This window comes from Equus quagga, chromosome 14 (genome assembly GCF_021613505.1).
Source record: "Equus quagga isolate Etosha38 chromosome 14, UCLA_HA_Equagga_1.0, whole genome shotgun sequence".
Lineage (NCBI taxonomy): Eukaryota > Metazoa > Chordata > Mammalia > Perissodactyla > Equidae > Equus > Equus quagga.
Genome location: NC_060280.1, coordinates 29,353,415 through 29,374,042, shown reverse-complemented (window position 1 = coordinate 29,374,042; position 20,628 = coordinate 29,353,415). Strand labels below are relative to the sequence as shown.

Sequence of the window (20,628 nt, the reverse complement as noted above, 5' to 3'; positions counted from 1 at the left end):
GATAACCCATTAAAAGCACCTAGTAAATTAGCCAACAAGTAGTAAGTGCTCAACAAAACATAGATTTTGTTTGTATCAATTTAAATCCTATTAATCTTTTAAGAAAAAATTTTAGTATTATAATAATTGTTGAAAAATAAATTTACATTATTATAAATAATTATATAGACAAAAAGTACTCCCCCATCCCTCTATATTTCTACTCCCACAAAACTTAGAATCATAAGATAGGAAAATATTTACCTCTTATATTTCACTTTGGATAAAAATAAGCCTATAGCAGTATGGATTCCTAAAAATGGTATAAAACACGCATAATGAAATCCCTGAAGCAATATTTTAGAAAATGTTGTACCCCCAAAAATTAAAAGAATGATAATACCCAGAGTTGGCAAGAGTGTGAGGAAATTAGTTTAGTACTTTCATGTTCTAATGGTGGGAGCAGAACTATATACACACTTTCTGGAGGTCAACTAGTAATAAGTACCAAAAGTCTTAGGGAGGATACTCCCTTTGACCTGGTCATTCCACTTCTAGTAATTTATTCTAAGGAACTAATGAGACAAGTGGATTTCATCACAGTGGTGGCTTAAGATAGCAAAATATCAACGGGAGATTAATTAAATAAATTCTACAGTAAAAAATACTAAGAGACCACTAAATAATGATATGGGGTTCTTTATTTACATGGAAAGACATCCACGATTTATAGTTTATAAAAAACGATTATAAAACAGTATGTACACTTGGCTGCATTTTCTGAAAAGAGAAAGAATATATAGTGTGTATGTATATGTGCACTTAGAAAATAAGTCTGGAAGGATATTTACCAAAATGTTTATAGAGGTTATCTCTAGCTTGTGGGATGACAAGAAGTTTTTCACTTTCTGCTTTATAATCTTTGGTATGACTATAACTGTTATACTAAATTGTTTTCCAACAATTTACAATTATTTTTGGTATTAATTGTACCATAACAAATCATAATAAATTAAACATTGTGCCCATTTTATTTCCATTCTGAACAAATAGAAGATAATAATCTCTGCTTCTAGAATAATCTCTTTCCTCCCTCTATTTGAATTCAACATAATAAACATGTACCAAACATTTGTGATGTGGAAGGTACTACAGGAGATTTAAAAATAGGTAAGACACATTTCTTACGTTCAACAGACCTACAAATCTAGTAGAGAAACACAACACACAAATAACCACAAAAGGAAGAATGAAATAAGTCCTGTAAGGTTACAAAGTAGGGGGAGGGAATTGAGAGGGGAGAGAGTGGATGATAGGAGTCGAAAAACAAGTGAGGAATCCCTCTATGTTCCATGAAGGTGACAGTTTTTGAACTTGGACATGGAGAGGTGAATAGCCTTTCAACAGGTAAGCTGGGTGCCATTTCAATGAGATGAAAATGCAAGAGCAAAGACTCTAAAGAGGGAAAGCATAGAATATATATTTGGGGGGAAGAAAACAGCTCTGTTCCCTAGAATTTTGGGATGTAAGCAAGGATGGAAAGATAAACTAGAATAATACTAAGGACCTGAATGTGGGAGTGAAGAGTTCTCATTTAATTCCACAGGAAATGGGGAGTCACTGAGGTTTTGGGGGCAGGAGAGTGAAATGATCAGTCCAGCTCTAATTATAATACTCTTTATATAAAATATAATCCTTCATCTAGCTTTCCACTGAGACCATTTGAGCTTTTCTTTGGTCCCAATTTGAATGCAGCCTTGGCTAAACTAAATGAAATTCTTTGTTCAACATCAAAAACTCTTAAAACACATTTAAAGCAAAATTAGAGCCATTCAAAAGTCCTCAAAAGTATAAAAGCAAACAGAAAAAAAAGGTAAAATCACAAAAAACTAAAACGTGAAGTGTTCATAGATTGGATTTTATTCAATGTGTTTTTGCATAGAAAATTTTGTAAAACTGGCTATTACCAATAAAAATGAGTCTGAGAATTTGTGCTTCTTGATTTCTTTTAAAATTAAAACTAGGTTGATGCAATTGATTTCTATTTCAGAGACAGTAGTGGCAAAAGAAAAAATAATTAGAGCGATTTCCCAGTCTTGACATAAATTAATACTAGAGATCATTTCGTAGAGGAAACCTGGATCTGGCAAGGCCAAAAACACCAGGTTCTTTCTATCAAAGACCCACAGTGAAGGGTAAGCTCTCTTTTGTCAGGATTGGTTTATCCTAAAAAGAAAGGTCCTTCTGGGTTGTTTTGCCTGAGAGCCCTAATGGATAGTCCTGTTGGGGTGAAAGGGCAAAACTGCAGTCTTTAGAGACCACGGACCACAGTTGGGGCTGTTAGTCAGAAGACATACTATATGGTACAAGACTATCATATATTTCATTCTTGCCTTCCTACGTAAACTGTATCCTCTCTAGTAGCTAGTCTTTTTCCTTTTGTAGCTCCCAACGAACAGAGCATTAAGAGTACACAAGTATTTCACGTTTGTTAAACTGAATCTTTTTGAAGGTTGAAACTATAAAATGCAAGTGGTTATTTTTAATAATAATTGAATAATAATTATTATTATAACCAGAATCAAAAAGCCCCACATGTATGTTGACAGTCAACAAATACTATCAATCCAAGAAAATTTAAAAGATTTCAATTTTTGAAGTTCAGGAAAAATGCCTTTGCAAAGAGTAAGCCAAAAGCACAGAGAAATTAACCTAACCAAAGATATACGGCCTGTTACAATGCTGGGGCCTGTTTAAGAGAAGATATCTGGTCTAGAGATTGTTTTCCTCGATTCTGCTACGTTGTCTGCCTTTATGGTAAAGCTTTGTTAATTCCAGCTAATTAGAAAGATAACCTGAAATACTAACAAGCCTGAATCACAAAATATTTTAAAAGATATGACTCTATTGATATGTTAAGTACATATAGCAAGCAATAAAAAGTGTCTGATCCAATATGACTTACTAAGAAAAAAAAATCAATGGAAGGGGCTGGCCCTGTGGCCAAGTGGTTAAGTTCACTCGCTCTGCTTCAGCGGCTCAGGATTTCGCCGGTTCAGATCCTGGGCGCGGACATGGCACCGCTCATCAAGCCATGCTCAGGCGACATCCCACATGCCACAACTAGAAGGACCCACAACTAAAAATATACAACTATGTACAGGGGGGCTTTGGGGAGAAAAAGGAAAAAATTTTTAAATCTTAAAAAAAAAATTCAATTGTAATTGTCCATTTGAGTGTAATCAGTGGACCCTCCAAAAGTGCTTTCTTTTATAAGTTAAATATACCACTTACAACCTGTTCCAGTAATTTGTTGGTAAATAAGTAATGAAAAGAATTCAGTTAGGATTTGGCCCAATTAGAAGTCTAATTAGGTTAAGTTTAAACTAATCTAATATTAAGGACCTACCTTATATCTAGCATTGTGCATTATATATAATTTAGGGCATTATAAAGAATAAAGGGAAGTAAAACACAAGCTTTAAGGAAATCTAGCTTAGGATATAAGACATACAAAACTCAAATTCAAATAATAACACAAGTCAAAATGACAATATACATTTAAACTTTACCACAAGTAGTATACTATATACCACGCTTTTCCTCTCACTTGCCTTTTTTCCGCACTGTTCCCTTAACCTTTCCATGCGAGTCCCATTGTCCCATTCATAAATTATTTTCTCCAGCTCTCATCTGGACGCTAAGTTCTTCAGTACTCTTAAGCTGCAATGACTGTTACTGGTCTCATAGTTCACCAACATAGGTTTTTCAGATCCCTGTCGCCTGGGCTAATTGCTAATTTTGCGGCACATGTCCATCAAAAAGGTGATCTACTTACAAGCTCTAGATTTGTTTTCGGTACTAATGGCTCATCTCTTTTTTTCTGTTCATCCATTTTCCTTTTCCCTGTTTCTGTATCCTCTGGTGACAGCTTGTGGATTTGATCTTCAGAAGTTTTCTCCTCTTGCAACTTTTCTTCTCTCAGCTAAAAATACAAATCACACCAAGACAGTAGAGTTTTAGGCAACTATAGACTTACAGGCATCTTTTACTCAGTAGTCTATTAGAACAAACAGATCACATGGCATTTTTGAGACTATTTTTCTCATTGGATATAAAGCTCTAGTAATTTTCAAATAAGTCTGCTTTTACTTGACTTGTGCCAAACATACACTTCACGGCTTAAGATTTAACTGCTCCGCATTCTTGAGCAGGATGAAGCCATAAAAGCTAAAATACACATAATCAAAAAATAAGGTTTATTCACTTAGCCAAAAAAGGCTGAACCTAAAAACTTTCCTTATTTCCATAAAATGGATTTAATTGCATTGGACCAGGAGAACAGCAAAGATGAAGGCCACAGAGGGCCAGAGAAGCTGGGCTAGGCAAGACAGGTCTCTTTAAGATTAGTGGCAACAGAAAAAAATGACTTATCACAGTTCTAATGTCCTATAATTTATGCTATTATCTTGTGGTCCATGGGATAGGTCAAGATACATGGTCTACAGAAAAATTTAAGGCAGAGGCATATGCTCCTCATTTGGGGGAGGTACGATGGCATTATGAAAATAAGATGGGCTTTGGAATAAAAAACCTGGGGTCTAGTGGTTCTGTCACTTATTTACCAGCTATATGATCTTGGGCAAATGAACCACCACATGCTCATCTACAAAATAGGGGTAATGCTACTTACTTGGCAAATATTGTGGTAAGAAGTCAATAAGATAATAAAAGAACTTAATATAGTGTCTTGCTGTGTACTTAGAGTACATCAAGCATTCCCTTTATCTCCTTTTATTCTCTTTTCACTGGCCAGAGTTTTAATAAAATTTAAATGACATAATATATATCAGAGCAATTACAGGCTACTAACATTTTTAATCATACTTGCAAAAAAAATAAAGCTAAAGAACAAATAAATATCTTTCATTGGCTGTTGCCTCAGGGTTAAAAAACAAAAACAACAATAACAATAAATGACAATAATGATTTAGTGTCTTATCTTTCCAATTTCTATAGGTCTGATTCCCATAAGCGTGAACTAGTCTTTAATATAGTAAGTCTAATTCAAGAGGTTAGGAATATGCAAAGAATACCACACACAATGCTATCCCAAGAGGAGATTCAAATGAAATAATGTACTCCCAACTCTGCCCAAGTCAAACAAGAACATGAGAGGAAAAAAAGTAAATCCTTAGCCAGGGAGAAAGCAAACCTGAAATGTATGCTAGCTGCCCACATGAAAAATCAATGCCTTTTGATGAACTTAGATGAGAAATTCTTGTTCAACAACTTGACCACAGCCTACACAAAGGGGCATTTCACTTTCAGTGGACAGAGGCCGAGTGGCACAAAAGAGAACAAGTTCTAGCATCATAATAATAGTTACCATTTACTGAACTCTAGGTGTCAGCTGCTGAGCTAAGCACTGGACATACATTATCTCACTTAGAAAAGGTTTAAGAGTTAGGTAATATGTTCAAATTTACAGACCCATAGCCCTGGAGGTGGAATTCAAATCTAAGTTTATCTCAGTGGTTCTCAACCAAGTATGATTTTGTCCCCCAGGGTCTACTTGGCAATGTCTGGAAGCACTTTTGGTTGCCACACCTGACGGGGTGGGGTCTATGTGCTACTGGCATCTAATGAGTAGAGGCCAGGGATTGCTGCTAAACCTCCTAAATGCAGAGGACAGCCCCCAACAATATGTACATACACAGATGTTGCTATTTTTTTAAAAAACGAAATATTAAATTTCATTTTTTATATATGTTAGAGTTATTTTGTTTAGTGCTCAATGGTGTTTACATACTACGTCTCTGGCTTTTCTAGTGTTTTAGAATGTATCCTTCTGCCTCCTAATAATTTTGTTGCTGCTCTCAAAGTTTTTGACAATGGACTTGTGTTGCTGGCAAAACAACCTTTTTATTGTAATATTGAGCCTTTGCTAACAAAGCATCATCTTAACAAAGCTAAAAATTTACAAAATTGAAAAACCTACATATCCATTTAAATCTTCATATGAATGACATTGGTGTTTTTCCAAACTGGGTTCTGTAGGAGTTAATTTTTTGTCCCTTTTGGTGGTTATTTATAAGGACTTGAGAACTGTTCTCTAGGAAAGAGTTTTTATACTCAGGGAAAATGCCTCAGGGAGTGTCAGAAAGTAGTATATAAACTTGAATAAGAAATATCAATAGCTGCTGTTTATTGACCTCTTCTATGTTCCAGGCATTAAGTTTATAGAGCTTACCTCATTTATTCCTTAATGGCTCTGTTTGCATCTATCATTATCATTTTTTAGATACATAAATTAACACTCAGTGGTGTTAACTATGACTCAAAGTCACAATGATTGAATATTGAAGAGCTTGGATTTTAAAGCAAACCACTGGCTTCGGATACCAGGGTTTCTCAACCTCAGGACTACCAACATTTTGGGCTAGATAATTCTTTGTTGGAGGGGGCTGATCAGAGCCTGAGAAGGCTTATACATGAATACTTTATTGGGGAGCAGGAGTTAAGGATGTAGTAGCATAAAAAGGAAAGACAGAGAGCCAATAAAAGTGGTGCAACAGTTGGCCCAATAGTTGGCTATAGAGGAAAATATGAGAAACTGTATGAAATGCATCTCAAGACTGTCAGTCTCAAGTGCGAAAAAGGGAATATTTATTGACTCCCACCTCCCCAGTGACCAAAATCTGCTCCATGGGCTGTTAAACACCCCTCACACTAGCTTGTACAACTTGAGTAAATTCCTATAGCAGGCACTGCAGCAGTGACAAGAGAGAAGCCCCAGAGCTAAAAGCAAGAGGCAAGCAGTAGGAGTCTAAATAAGATCTCAGGCTGTACCAAAGTGAAACTGCCCACTACTCTAAGTGGAATGATTTTCACTGCTTCCATTTTCAGATGCTAACTACTAGAAAAAACTATTGCCTTCTGTTTAATCTCATACTCAGTCACACTACCAAGAATACCATGCAGTTTTTTCCTGAAAATATCTTTACTTTGCTCTCACTAATTTTTAAAAATAAACTTTTAAAAATCAAAGCATTATACACAGAAAAGTGTACACATCATAAATGTAAAGCATGATAAATTATACGAAATAAGTATATCCATGTAACAACCACCCAGATCAAGAAACTGTTTATTACCACTATCCCTTGTGCCTACTCTTTACCCAAAAGTAACCAAGATCCCAGCTTCAACACCAAAAAACCATCTTACCTACTTCTGAATTTTATATAAGTGGAATCTCATATGTGTACTGAATCCGTCTTTCTTCAGTCACTATTCTGTGTGTGAGATTCAACCATGTAGGTGCGTATAGTAGCTTGTCCCCTCTCATTGTTTTATAGTATTCCATTGTTTGACTATAAAACAATTTAACCATTCCACTGTTAATGGATATTTGAATAGTTACTAAGTTTTGGCTATGTACAAATCAACTACTATGAACATTTTTTTTTTGAGCAAGATCAGCCCTGAGCTAACATCTGTACCGATCTTCCTCTACTTTATATGTGGGATGCCTGCCACAGCATGCCTTGATGAGTGTGCCATGTCCGCACCCGGGATCCGAACTGGCAGACTCCGGGCTGCTGAAGTGGAATGTGCGAACTTAACTGCTGCGCCACCGGACCGAACATTCTTGAATATGTAACCTGATACACATATAGTTCTGTGGGGTATATTCTAGAAGAGAAACTGTTTAGTCATAAGGTATATGTTGCCATAGTTTTCCAAATTGGTTGTACAAATTACACTCCTACCCCCTAATGTAGCAGAATGATTGTTGCTCTCAGCCTTGTTAACACTCAGTACTATTTGCCTATTTTAGCCATTCCAGTGAGTATATATTGGTACTGCATTATGACTTCAAATTGCATTTCTCTGATGACTAAAGTTGTAGAGCAGCTTTTCACATATTTATTGACTATTTGGAAATCCTCTTTTATGACGTGCCTGTTCACATTGTTGCCCTTTTTTCTTTTAGATATGTGGGTTTTTTCTCCAGTAATTTGTAGGAGTTATTTATATTTTTTGGATATGAGGCAGTTTTCAAGAAAATAACATATACATACATATACATACAAGATATATATGTAAACATATGTGTATGTGTGTGTATGCATATACTTTTCCCTCTCACATGGTAGCTAGCCTTTTTCACTCTCTTAGTGGCACATTTGAAGACAAGAAGTTCCAGGTTTTAATGCAGTTTAATTTAACATTAGTACTTTTTATATCTTGTTTATGAAATTCTCCCATGTTATCTTTAAGGAACTTATTATTTGAGCATATACATTTAGATCTACGATCCTCTTAGAATTGATTTTTTAAAATCAAACATGTTAAAACATAATCTACGTATGATAAAATGAACACATATGGAATGTATAGCTCAATGAATTCTGACCAATGTTTCTATCCACATAACCATCTCCCTAATCGAGATACAGAACATTTTTACCACCCAAGAAAGTCCCTTTAAGTCCTCTAGCAATCAATACCCCACCCTACACAGCCCTAGGCACCCCCTAATCTGATAACTATGACTACAGATCAGTTTTGCCTATTATAAAAGCATACAGCATATATTCCTTTGTATCAGGCTTCACTCACTCAGCCTATTTTCGAGATTCATCCATGTTGCTGAGTTTATTATTAATACATTCCTTTTATGGATGAGGTATATTCCATTGTGTGAAGATATCACAATTTGTTTATCCATTCAAGTGCTGGACATCTGAGTTATATTTAATTTGGGGCTATTATGAATAAAGCTGCTATGAACATTCATGTCTTCTTGTGGAGAGATGTTTTTATTTTGTTTGGCTAAAGAGGTACAAGTGGAATTGCTGGGTCACATAGTAAGTATATGTTTAAATTTATAATGCAAAATGTTTCTCATGGTGGTTATACCATTTTATACTCCCACTAGCAATGCATGAGTGTTCCAGCTGATTCACATTCTCACATTCATTCTTACACTTGGAATCGTTAGCCTTTTAATTTTAGCCATTCTAGAGGATGTAAGGTATATCCCATTGTGTTTTAATAAGTATTTCCCTGCTGGCTAATTATGTTGAGCATCTTTTCACATACTTAGTAGCATGTCTTCTTTTGTGAAGTTTCTGTTCAAACTTTTTACCCTATTTTTTTTTTTAACCTTATCACTAGGTACAAGAGTTCTTTATAAATTCTGGATACAAGTCCATTGTTAGATACATATTTTGAGAATATTTTCTGCCAATCTTTGCTTTGCCTTTTTATTTCCTTAATGAGTGGAAGCTTTTAACTTTGATAAAGTCCAATGTATTAATTTTTTCTTCTGTCATTAGGATTTTTTGTGTTCCTACCTAGAAAATCTTTGCCGACTCCAATGTCAAAATTTTTTTTTCTGTGTTTTCTTAGGCATAGTTTTAGCTTTTACATTTAGTCTATGATCCATTTTGAATTAATTTTTGTGTAGTGTATAAAGTAAAGATCAAGATTCACTTTTACTTATTTGTAGGATATTCGGTTTATTCCAGCACCATTGTCAAAAAGACTATTCTTTTGCCACGAATTACTTTTGTGCCTTTGTGAACATCAGTTGACTACATATGAGTGGGTCTATTCCAGGATTGTGTTCTATTCCATTGATCTATATGTCTTTTCCTTATGCCAATACCATTCTGTCTTGATGACTAGTATTTTAGTAAGTCTTGAAATCTGGTAATAAAGTCCTCCAGTAACAGCCATTATTTGCAGACAACATAATCCTCCATGTAGAAAATCCACTAGAATCTACAAAAACCTACCAGAACTACTAAATGAGTTTAGCAAGGTTGTGGGATAGAATCAAAATATAAAAATCAACTGTATTTTCATATACTCACATAAACAATTAAAAATTTAAATATATCACTTATAGTTACTTCAAAAAATGTGAAACACTTAAGATAAACCTGACAAAAGAGTGGAAATTGAAAACCACAAAACATCGTTGAAGGAAATTAAAGACCTAAATAAAAAGAAGGCTATACCGTGCTGATGGGTCTGAAGACTCAATATTATTGAGGCGTCTATTTTCCCCGAATTGATCTATAGATTCAATGCAATTGCAATCAAAATCCCAACAGGCTTTTCTGTAGAAACTGGCAAGCCGATACTATTCAAATGGATATAGAGAGAACCAAGAATAGCTAAAATAACTTTGAAAAAGAAGAACAAAGTTGGAGGATTAACACTACCAGATTTCAAAACTTATCATAAAGCTACAGTAATAAAAACAGCATGGTATTGGAGTAAATATAAACAAAAAGATCAATGGTACAGATAGAATATGGAGCCCAAAAATAAACCCACAAATATATGGATAACTGATTTTTGACAAAGGCGCAAAGGCATTCCAATGGAGAAAGAATAGCCTTTTCAACAGATGGTGCTGGAACAACTGGGACATCCATATGTACAAAAAGGAACTTAGATCTATACCCCACACCATGAAATTGAATTCAAAATGAATCATAGACCTAAATGTAAAGCCTAATAGTATAAAACTTCAAGAAGAAAATATAGGAGAAAATCCTTGTGACCTTAGGCTGGGCAAAGAATTCTTAAATGTAACACCAAAAGCACAATCCCCAAAGAAAAAATGTATAAACTGTATTTTTTGAAAGTTAAAAACTTCTGCTCTTCAAAAAACTCTAAGAGAATGAAAAGACTCACACATATTGGGAGAAAAATATTTGCAAGGCATATACCTGATAAAAGACTTGTATCCAGAATATATAAAGATCTCTCAAAATTCAACAGCAAGAAAATACATGACCTGCTTAAAAAAAAAAAAAAAAGAGTAAAAGATATGAACAGACGTTAAGCCAAAGAAAATATATGGAAAGCAAATAAACATGAAAAGATGCTCAACATCAGTCATTAGGGAAACGCAAATTAAAACCACAATGAGACAGCACTACACAACAATGAGAACTGATCAAAGTAAAAAGACTGACCATACCAAATGTTGGTGAAGATTGAGAGAAACCAGAACTTTCATACACTACTGGTAGGAATTAAAATGGTAAAACCACTTTGGAAAAGTTTGGCAGTTTCTTAAAAAATGAAACATACACCTACCATATGATCCAGCCATTTCACGCCTAAGTATTTACCTAAGAGAAAAAGAAACATATGTCTATACAAAGACTTGCACATGAATGTTCATAGCAGCTTTATTTGTAATAACTAAGAACTGAAAACAACCCAAAATGTCTATCAGCAGGCAAACAAACAAATCGACATATCCATACAATGAAACACTACTCAGCAATAAAAAAGAATAAACTATTGATACATGCAAAAAGTGAATGAATCTAAAATAATTAGGCTGAGTGAAAAAGCCAAACAGAAAAGCACGAGCAATAAGAGAAAAAAACAGATAAATTGGACTTCGTCAAAATTAAAAACTTTTGTGCAAAGGACATTATCAAAGAAGTGATAAGATAACCTACGGAATGGGAGAAAATACTTGCAAATCATATATCTGATAAGGATTTAATATACAGAATACCTAAAGAATTCTTACAACTCAACAACAAAAAGACAACCCAATTCAAATTGGAACAAAGGACTTCAATAAACGTTTCTCCAAAGAAGAGATGCAAATGGCTAATAAGCACATGAAAAAGATGCTCAATATCATCATCCATTAGGGAAATGCAAATCAAAACCATAATGAGATACCCACTAGGATGACTATAATAAAATTTTTTTAAAACCCAGAAAATAACAGGTGTCAGCAAAGATGTGGAAAAATTGGAGTTCTCATACATCGCTGGTAAGATTGTAAAATGGTGCAGCTGCTGTGGAAAACAGTTTGATGATTTCTCAAAAAATTAAACATACAATTATAGTATGACCCAGCAATTCCACTCCTAGGTATATACCCAAAAGAACTGAAAACAGGGACTTAAACAGATACTTGTATGCCAGTGTTCACTGCAGCATTATTCACAATAGTCACAAAGTGGGAACAACCCAAGTGTCCATCAAGAGATGAATGGATAAACAAAATGTGATATATACATACAATGGAATATTATTCAACCATAAAAAGAAATTAAGTATTAAAACATGCTACAGCATGGATGAACCTTGAAAACATCATGCTAAATGAAATAAGCCAGACACAAAAGGACAAACATTGTATGATTCCACATATAGATCTAGAATAGGCAAATTTGTAGAAAAAGACAGTAGGTTAGAGGATAGCAGGGGCTGGGGGCATTGTGGAATGGGGAGATATTGATTAATGGGTACAGAGTTTCTGTTTGGAGTGATTTAAAAATTTGGAAAAAGACAGCAGTGATGGTTGCACAACACTGTAAATGTACTTAAGGTTACTGAAAATAGTTAAAATGGCAAATTTTATAACACTTAAAAAAATTGAAGTGTCATATAACCTATTCTAAAAGTATTGTGAAGTTCAGTTAGCTTTCTATCCTTTTAGATACTACAATATAAACATCTTGCATGACAAGTTACTCACAGCTGTATTTCAGTAGCAGGATTCAACTAATCTGGTCAGAACCAGGTAGTTGAATTTTCCACTATCAGCTAAACGCAGAGCCAAACAGAATTCCTACACGCAGGGTAATGTTCCATAGAAGGAACAGACTACTGAGCTCACTAGATTCTTAAACTATGTTCATGCAAAGGCAGAGATGCCTACACAGTATGTGTAGCTAACCCACATGTCTTGAATATTACTCATTTCATCATGAAAATTTATCTATCTTCATCATTTTAGAATCTGGGTGATGCGTCTATAGGAGTTCATTTTATTGTTCTCTCCACTTTGATATTTAACTATTACAAAAGTTAAAAATTTAGAAATCATTTATAATATACATTATGCTAGTTAACAAACCTCAGGGGTGGGTGATTATAGAAATAACTGAATAGTTTATAAGATCCTATGCAGTGAAGGTTCTGATTATAGTCTTTCAAATGCTAAGTAACTACTCCAGAGTGTGTATTCTCTCTTAGTCCTTCAGATGTTAACCAGCCATCCTTAGAGTATAGAATACAACACATATACATACATTTCAAATGAAGTAACACCCAGAACATACTTCTGTCATGGATTTTTAACACAAATTACTCATGTCCAATTAATTGTTTTCAAATCTCTCTTCCCCTAGATACTACGAGCTTCCTTCTTTCCGTTAGGGACCATGTCCTATTCATCCTTGATTTCCCCTTTCCTACTTGAGTTCTAGACACAGCGTTTGTGTTTAATAAGTTCAGTTCCACAGATATTTACAGAGTGCTAGAGTATGTGTGTCAGGCACTATTTTTAGTGCTGAGGATACAGGCCTGACCAAAAAGGACAAAGTTGTTCACATGGGGCTTACATTCTAGCAGAATGTTGTTGAAGTAAATGATGAGGTTGGACTAGAGGATTTTTAAAAGATGCTTCCAACAAATATTCTCTGTGACACAAACTATACCTATTGTAGTGACTGTACCAGTCTCCATGATTTGGGGAGCTTCTCTCAATTCCACAATAAAAGGTAACCAACCTGACAGTGCCATGAACACATGGCTGGTGGGAGGAGTGCTGCCCAGTGGCACTTTAAAGACTAGAAGTTCATGAATCCATAATTTTCTCGTTTTCTTATCTGAATTGGTCAAAGGTCTACCACCCAATGACAGCAGTCTACAGAAATAATTTGTGGGAGTTGTAGGACCATATGGTCCTACATGGTGTTTCATTAATCTTCCCCACACACACATGTAATAACATATTTTTCTTATAAAATAAGATGATGATGTATGAAAACATTCACTAAATTATATGAGTTACACATATTTAACTCATTTTCTAGTTATCTCTGGGCCAAAGTTCCTCAAACTGGGACCCAAGACCTCTAAGGGGCTCACAAAGGTAGTGATGGGAATCTTTAAGTTAATTTTCAATATATTTTTAATAATTTAACAAATCGTACACTTATAGTCCATAAGATTGTACCCACTAAATATCACCATCTCAATAAATAGGTTGCATACATTTTTGTTGCTAAGGTTTACTCTTTAACAGAAGAGATTAAAAAAATATTTTAAATTCTTATGGGGGTGATGAAAGAAGTATAACACAAGCTGATAAAGCTAGGGACCACTGCTTCAGAATCACTGTTTCAGAACATGATGAACTTGTTAGATAATCAAATTAGCATCAGAACTCTTCAATTTACTTTGGTATCTAGAGCAATCAATGCTTTATATCTTCTATCTGGTTCCTAGATTCTCATTTGATACCAACAGTTACCCCTTGTATAGGGTCCAATTGGTGATGTTAATGCTAGCCACAAAAAGAAATGTGTTTTGGGTAAACTAGGACTACTCACGAAGTTTCTATTTCATAGCATCCTGAAATCACAGCAAATGATCTCTTGCATGCAAAGCTAAAGCCATGACTTCTACTCAAGCAATCACACAAATAGAACCAAAGCAATTAATTTGCTCTTATGATTCTTACCTAATTTTAAAGAAATAACATTGATGATACTATGCTCTTTTCACTTTAAATTCTCAAACACCTTTCAATTTAAATGTTCTGTTTAGAATGAAGTATACCTAAATATTTATGCCAAGATAACATTTTACAAATTTTCTTCTTTATGTAATACAGTATTTAAAATTATTTCAATATAGGTTTTAAATTATTACATGCATTATGCAAAAATGCATATAAAATTAACTGTAGGTATTCAAGTCTACATGTAAATTGAACCAGCAGATATAGTTAAGTCATATGTTTAGTGGCCAAACTAAAAGGCTGAATGATGGGGAGGGCTTCATTTCACTTAGGAGAAGTAGAAAGTTAGAGCTCTAAGTCTTTGATTATGAAAGGTAAAGACAGGCCTTCACCGTTCAGAGTTCAAGAAAATAGGGAATTCATTTATGGTTCATATCACTAACTTTCCAGCTTCCAAGCATGATTTTTTTTACAGCTAGCCATTTCTTACTCAAATGAGCAAGCAAAGAAATGGCAGCAATGGAGGGGGGTTACTTTGTGCTAGATTTTTTAGTATTCCAAATTTTAAAGAATAATTCTTATATATGGGTTACTATGTGCCAGGCACCATTTCACAATAACCCTATAAACTAGTTACTATGGTGTCCATTTTACAGACCAGGAAACTTAAGACATGAAGAGACTAACTAACCTGCCCAAATCCATATGCAGAGCCAGGATTTGAACTCAGACAGTTGGCTCTTAATCACTATCCTATACTGTCTCTCAGTGTAGGGTTAAATGTCCATATCATCTATATAGTGACTTGTTGAGCACATGCATTTTTTAAAAAACTTGGAGATAAACAAAAAAGTTGACTGTCAGATGTAAGCAGCAAATGAGACTTTAAAATTCTGTAAAAAGTCTTAAGTTTAAATTTATGATAAACATTTAAATATGGTCACTGGGTGGCAGAATTACTCGTAATTTTCTCTTTCTGCCTTAATCTTTTTATAACCTGAACTTTTTTCCTTTTTACAATTCATAGAATTTTACAATTCTGCTTACTTTTATAAGTGGGTGGAGAAAGCTATTTTAATTTACTAAAACTCTCACTAATCAGATATTTTAACAAAATATTTTGTACTAGAGACAGAAGAGCTGCAATCGCTTCTAGAAAATTCTCTCATTTGGCCTTCAAGTAGCATGGAAATGATTTTATTTAAACTATTCTCTAAGCCACAAAAACTATTATAATAATACAGTAATCTTATAACTACTGATCCTCTCCTCTTATAAATGAAGGAGACAAGGAAAGACAGCACATCACAGAAATAACCTGAATAACCTGCTATTCTAATTCAATTTGATTATGCTTTGAGTTTCCTAAATGTCTTACTTTCTTTGAAAAGCATATTACTTGATAAAGTTGTTTCTCCTCATCTGGTAGTTGTAAATAGCAAAAGGAGAAAACAACCATGTTTAACATTTTTAGATTTTGAGCATCCTATAAGCTAACTAGCCAGCCCTGGTGGTGAGATTTGGTACTCTCACACCCCGGCCCTGGTTGGTTTCTGGTCAGGGAACCACACCACCCACCTGTCAGTTGTCATACTGTGGCATGTTGCTGTGATGCTGAAAGGTATGCCACCGTATTTCAAATACTAGCAGGGTTGCCCATGGTGGACAGGTTTCAGTAGAGCTTCCAGACTAAGACAGACTAGGAAGAAGGACCTGGCCATCTACTTCCAAAAATACTGGTCAGGAAAACCCTGTGAATAGCAGTGAAGCATTGTCTAATATATTGCCAGAAGGTGAGAGGATGGCACAAAAAAGACCAGGCAGGGTTCTGCTTGCTGGACACAGGGTCCATAGGAACCAGAACCAACTCAACAGCACTAACAATAAAATAAGCTAACTGTTCTTCCCTCATGCAGTCAACGTTTGTTCTTTTGAGAGTTTTTCCTTCTTAATACTATACAAGTTACCTGCTCTTAAACATGTACTATGAGATTCTGTATTCATTTTCTGGTTCTAGAAAGAGGCATGTCAGCACATGCCAAAAGTATGCATTTCCTCAAAGATTACATAATAACAGTTCAGAGGAAGAAGAAAAAATAACAAATAATATAGCAAAAAGAACTCTAGAAATCTTAAATACATCTATTTCTATCATGAGCCAACCATATATTCTTATAGATGTCATTTCTCTTAAAAGAAAGGGCTTTGAAACTAGATGATCAACAATTCAATTCAATCAGCATTTGATGAATACCTGTGTGCAATATATTATATTAGATGCGGTGGAGAGTTAGAGTCTAAACAAGCAGATCCATTGTGAAAGATTTTTATAATCTAATATGAAAAAACATTTTAAAACATGTCAATAACCTGCAGCTTCTGCAGTGTGATGTTACATATTTTAAACTTTCCAGGTAAATACAAGGTTCTTTTAAAAGAAGTAAATTTAAAAAAAGGGAAAGGACAGCTCAACATTCAGCTCATGACGCGCTGCACAGTCAAAGAGACTTAAGTGAAATGTTCGAGTTTTAATAATGTACCTTATATTTTTACAGTTCATGGCAGAAAGATAATAAAAGGGACTTTAAAGAAATATAATTTCAAAGATAATTAGGTCCTAAAAGTTAAAAAAAATTCCTTCACAAAAGTTAATATCTGCCTTATAGAGACATTACTTGCTTCAGTAACCCATTGACCATATCTGATTACTCTGCGCTCTAAGGACTAAGAACTGCACACTCACTACTTGAATAATTTAGCCAGCAATGGGGAGAAAATAATCCTCAAAAGCGAACCAGCAGAGAGGGAGAAAAAAGAAAATAGATAGGTCAGTAAACCAGCTCAGAGAAAGTCTAAACCACTCATATGATCCACAGAATTATCAAAAGCAGTTCGTCTTTCCCACGACAGTAACCAGGGAGAGAAGCAGTCCAGAAGCAAAGGCTGTTTTTTCCCCAACATTCAACCTTTCAGAGTCCAATGATTCAAAGAAGACAAACAAGAGCATGCTGGATTCTGTTTGCCAACTCTAACATAAAGCAACTATTATTTAACCATGTGGTCAAAGTTAAGCACCTAACAAACTGTATAAGAAGAAGAAATAATGGTGTACTTAATAAGCTTGAACAGAATTCAACCAATGAACAAAATTTATAGAGATGAATCAATTATTTCAAAAGATAAAAATGACTGTCAGTCTCATATAGAATGGAAATATAAAAAGAAGTCAATATTGAAATAATTTCCCCCTAAAAATTATTTTCATTTCAACATATATTTACTGCAGACAAGAATATAACAAATATATGTATAAATATTCAAGAATGAATATAACAAAATTCTTTCCTCAAGCAACATAACAAGATGGAAGACTGAGCACATGCTACTAGTCTCCTTCCACTTAATACTCCACAAAATGTCAGAAAACTTTTTTTTTTGCTGAAGAAGATTCCCCTTGAGCTAACATCTGTTGCCAATCCTCTTTTTCTTTTTTTTGCTTGAGAAAGATTAGCCCTAAGCTAACATCTGTGCTAATCTTTCTCTATTTTTTTGTACGTGGGACACCTCCACAGTGTGGTTGATGAATGGAGTAGGTCTGTACCGGGCATCCAAACCTGCAAACCCGGGTCACCAAGGCAGAGCACATGGAACTTAGGGTCAGGGTTAAGGTCTGGGCCCCCAGAAAACTTTTTAATAGACTACATCTATAAAAGCACAGAAAAATAACAAAAGCATACCATTAGCAGTCAAAATCACAAGTACTCAAAAAATGGAGCTGGTTTTCACATCTAAGCGTTATAAACGAGCAATTCACAGAAAACATGTAAATGGCCATAAGCATAAGATGCTTCTCCTCTCTAGTAATCAGGGATATGTAAATTAAAACGAGATACCATTTTTATCTAGCAGATCAGCAAAATATTAAAAATAATGATAAAGATTTGGCAAGAATTTGAAAAAAAGAGACTCCCTTTTACTGTTGGTGAGAGAGTAAGTTGAAAAAGTCTTTTTAAAAGGCAATTGGTTAATATCCACCAAAATACAAAGTTTATATTCCATTTGACTCTGCACTTTCACTTCTGGAATCTAAGGAACTATTTCCTCACATATATGTGTGCAGTGAAGAATCTCATTAAAATTGGGGGAAATGGGAAACAATTTAAATGACCAATGATATGGAATGGTTAAGTGAATTATGCCTCATCCATACTATGAAATATATTCAGGATGAAAAAGTACCTACATGAAAGACTCTCCCCCCAAAAATCAGATTGTTAGTGGGGAAAAAAGCAAGTTAGACAATAGATCATACTATTCTTCAAAAATCCCAGCTTCTTAGAAATATTTACCATCAGACTGTAACGGCCACAACCTCTCTTTGTGGTAGTCACCTACTACCTCTCTGTCAATTCCCCTCATTCACAGAAAAACTTAACACCTAAGTTTCTCTCCAACTTTTCCAGTGATCATTCCTGAAGCTTTCAATATCAGTATACTCTCTCAGTTCCTTCACTTCCTCCTAAATAAATCTTTTCTTCCATCCTATTTCAGTTATCTACTCCCATGGTCATAACCTGAACCTTGTCGTGTCCAATAACTAAACCACGTCCTCCTAGTCTCACTTCTAAGCCTCTCACATTTAGACCACCTCTTCCTAGGCTTTACTTGTATGCTAGGGACCATACTTTCACAATTCTTTATCACCATCAACACTTCCAGTTCACTGACCCTACCATTCTTTCATTGTCCATTATATCCCTCATGTCCTCAATTCCTTCCTTAAATCACCTCCTTAAATAACCATCATCCAACACTGTAACACCACCCTTGTATACACCTTAAAGTCCACTGCATCTCTCCCTCTGTCATACTTCTGGCAAAACCCTAATCCTAGATAAACCCAACACATAGCTTACTCCAAAAATGTCCTAATTGGTATTACTTCCATTCTTGTCCCATGAGGCAAAGACTTCTAGCTGCCTACCCAATATCCATTTTCTCCTTCCTTACTAAAAGAACCCTGATTTTACTTAGGAAGTTAATGTACCCAGCTAAAACATTATGCTTCCCAGCTTCCCTGCCAGCTAGAGGGAGTCTGTGATACTGGACTATAAATTATAAGGTGAGGTCACTGGGTGGGGCTTTGGAGAAAGCTCTTTAAAAGGATCCAATTCAGCTGACATGTGTCATTCTGCCTTCTGTCTGTGATTCTAGACAAGGATCAGCCATCCTGCACAAGGAGATAGGCATACTTGAAGATGTCTAAACAGAAAGACAAAGGAGCCTGAATCCCTGGTGTCATGGAGCTGCCCTATCAGCCCTGGACTGCTTATCTCCGTTTTTTTTGTTGTTGTTGTTACTCGAAAAAAATAAAACTCCTAATTTGAGTCACTATTTTTAGGTCTCTACTATTCACAGTAAATACAGTTCCTAACTCCTAGGTCCATTACAGTTTATTCCCCACACAGCAAGCAGTGACCTTTTAAAGGAATAAGTCAGAGCATATAATTGGCTCCTCACCAGCTCAGCTAGGCCTTCTGTGATCTGGCTCTGTTCTCTCTCCCAGCGCATCTCCTACCAAATTCCCATACCTCCCTTCCACCCACCACTTGCACACTCAGCTCCAGCCACACTGTTCCTTGAACAAACCAGACTTGATTGTCTCAGGGGCTTTGCAGTTGCTGCTCCCTTTGTCTGGAATGCTCTTTCCTCATACTTTTACTTGGTTTGCTCCCTCATATTCACAACTCAAATGCTGCCTTTTCTGAAAGACCTTCCCTGATCATTCTATCTACAACAGTCTTTTTGTGTCTCTTCAAGTTTCCTTTCCACTCCCCTATAATTCTGCTATCTTGCTTTATTTATATTAAATATGTTTGTTTATTTACTGTCTGTCTTCCCCACAAGAATGGACTCTCCCTGAGGGCAAGGACTTTGGGTGTCTTCTTCAACACCATATTCCTAGTACCTGGCACACGGTAGGGACACAATAAATATCTGATTAATAAATGAATACACATCATGATCTCATTTACATTGAAAAAGACTAAAGTGTATGAATGTGTGTGTAAGGATATAAAGGATCTAGGATATACACTAAACTGTTGACACTAGTTACT

The 20,628-nt window shown here is 35.2% G+C and overlaps 1 protein-coding gene across 1 annotated transcript in view; it reads right to left on the bottom strand.

The window, feature by feature from the left end:
- The window catches only part of RNF169 (ring finger protein 169), an 86,793-nt gene that overhangs the window by 30,089 nt on the left and 36,076 nt on the right, over window positions 1-20,628 (bottom strand). The window contains exon 3 of the mRNA XM_046638230.1: window positions 3,818-3,964. Within this exon, the coding sequence (XP_046494186.1) occupies window positions 3,818-3,964 (147 nt within the window). The remainder of the gene's footprint in view (window positions 1-3,817; window positions 3,965-20,628) is intronic.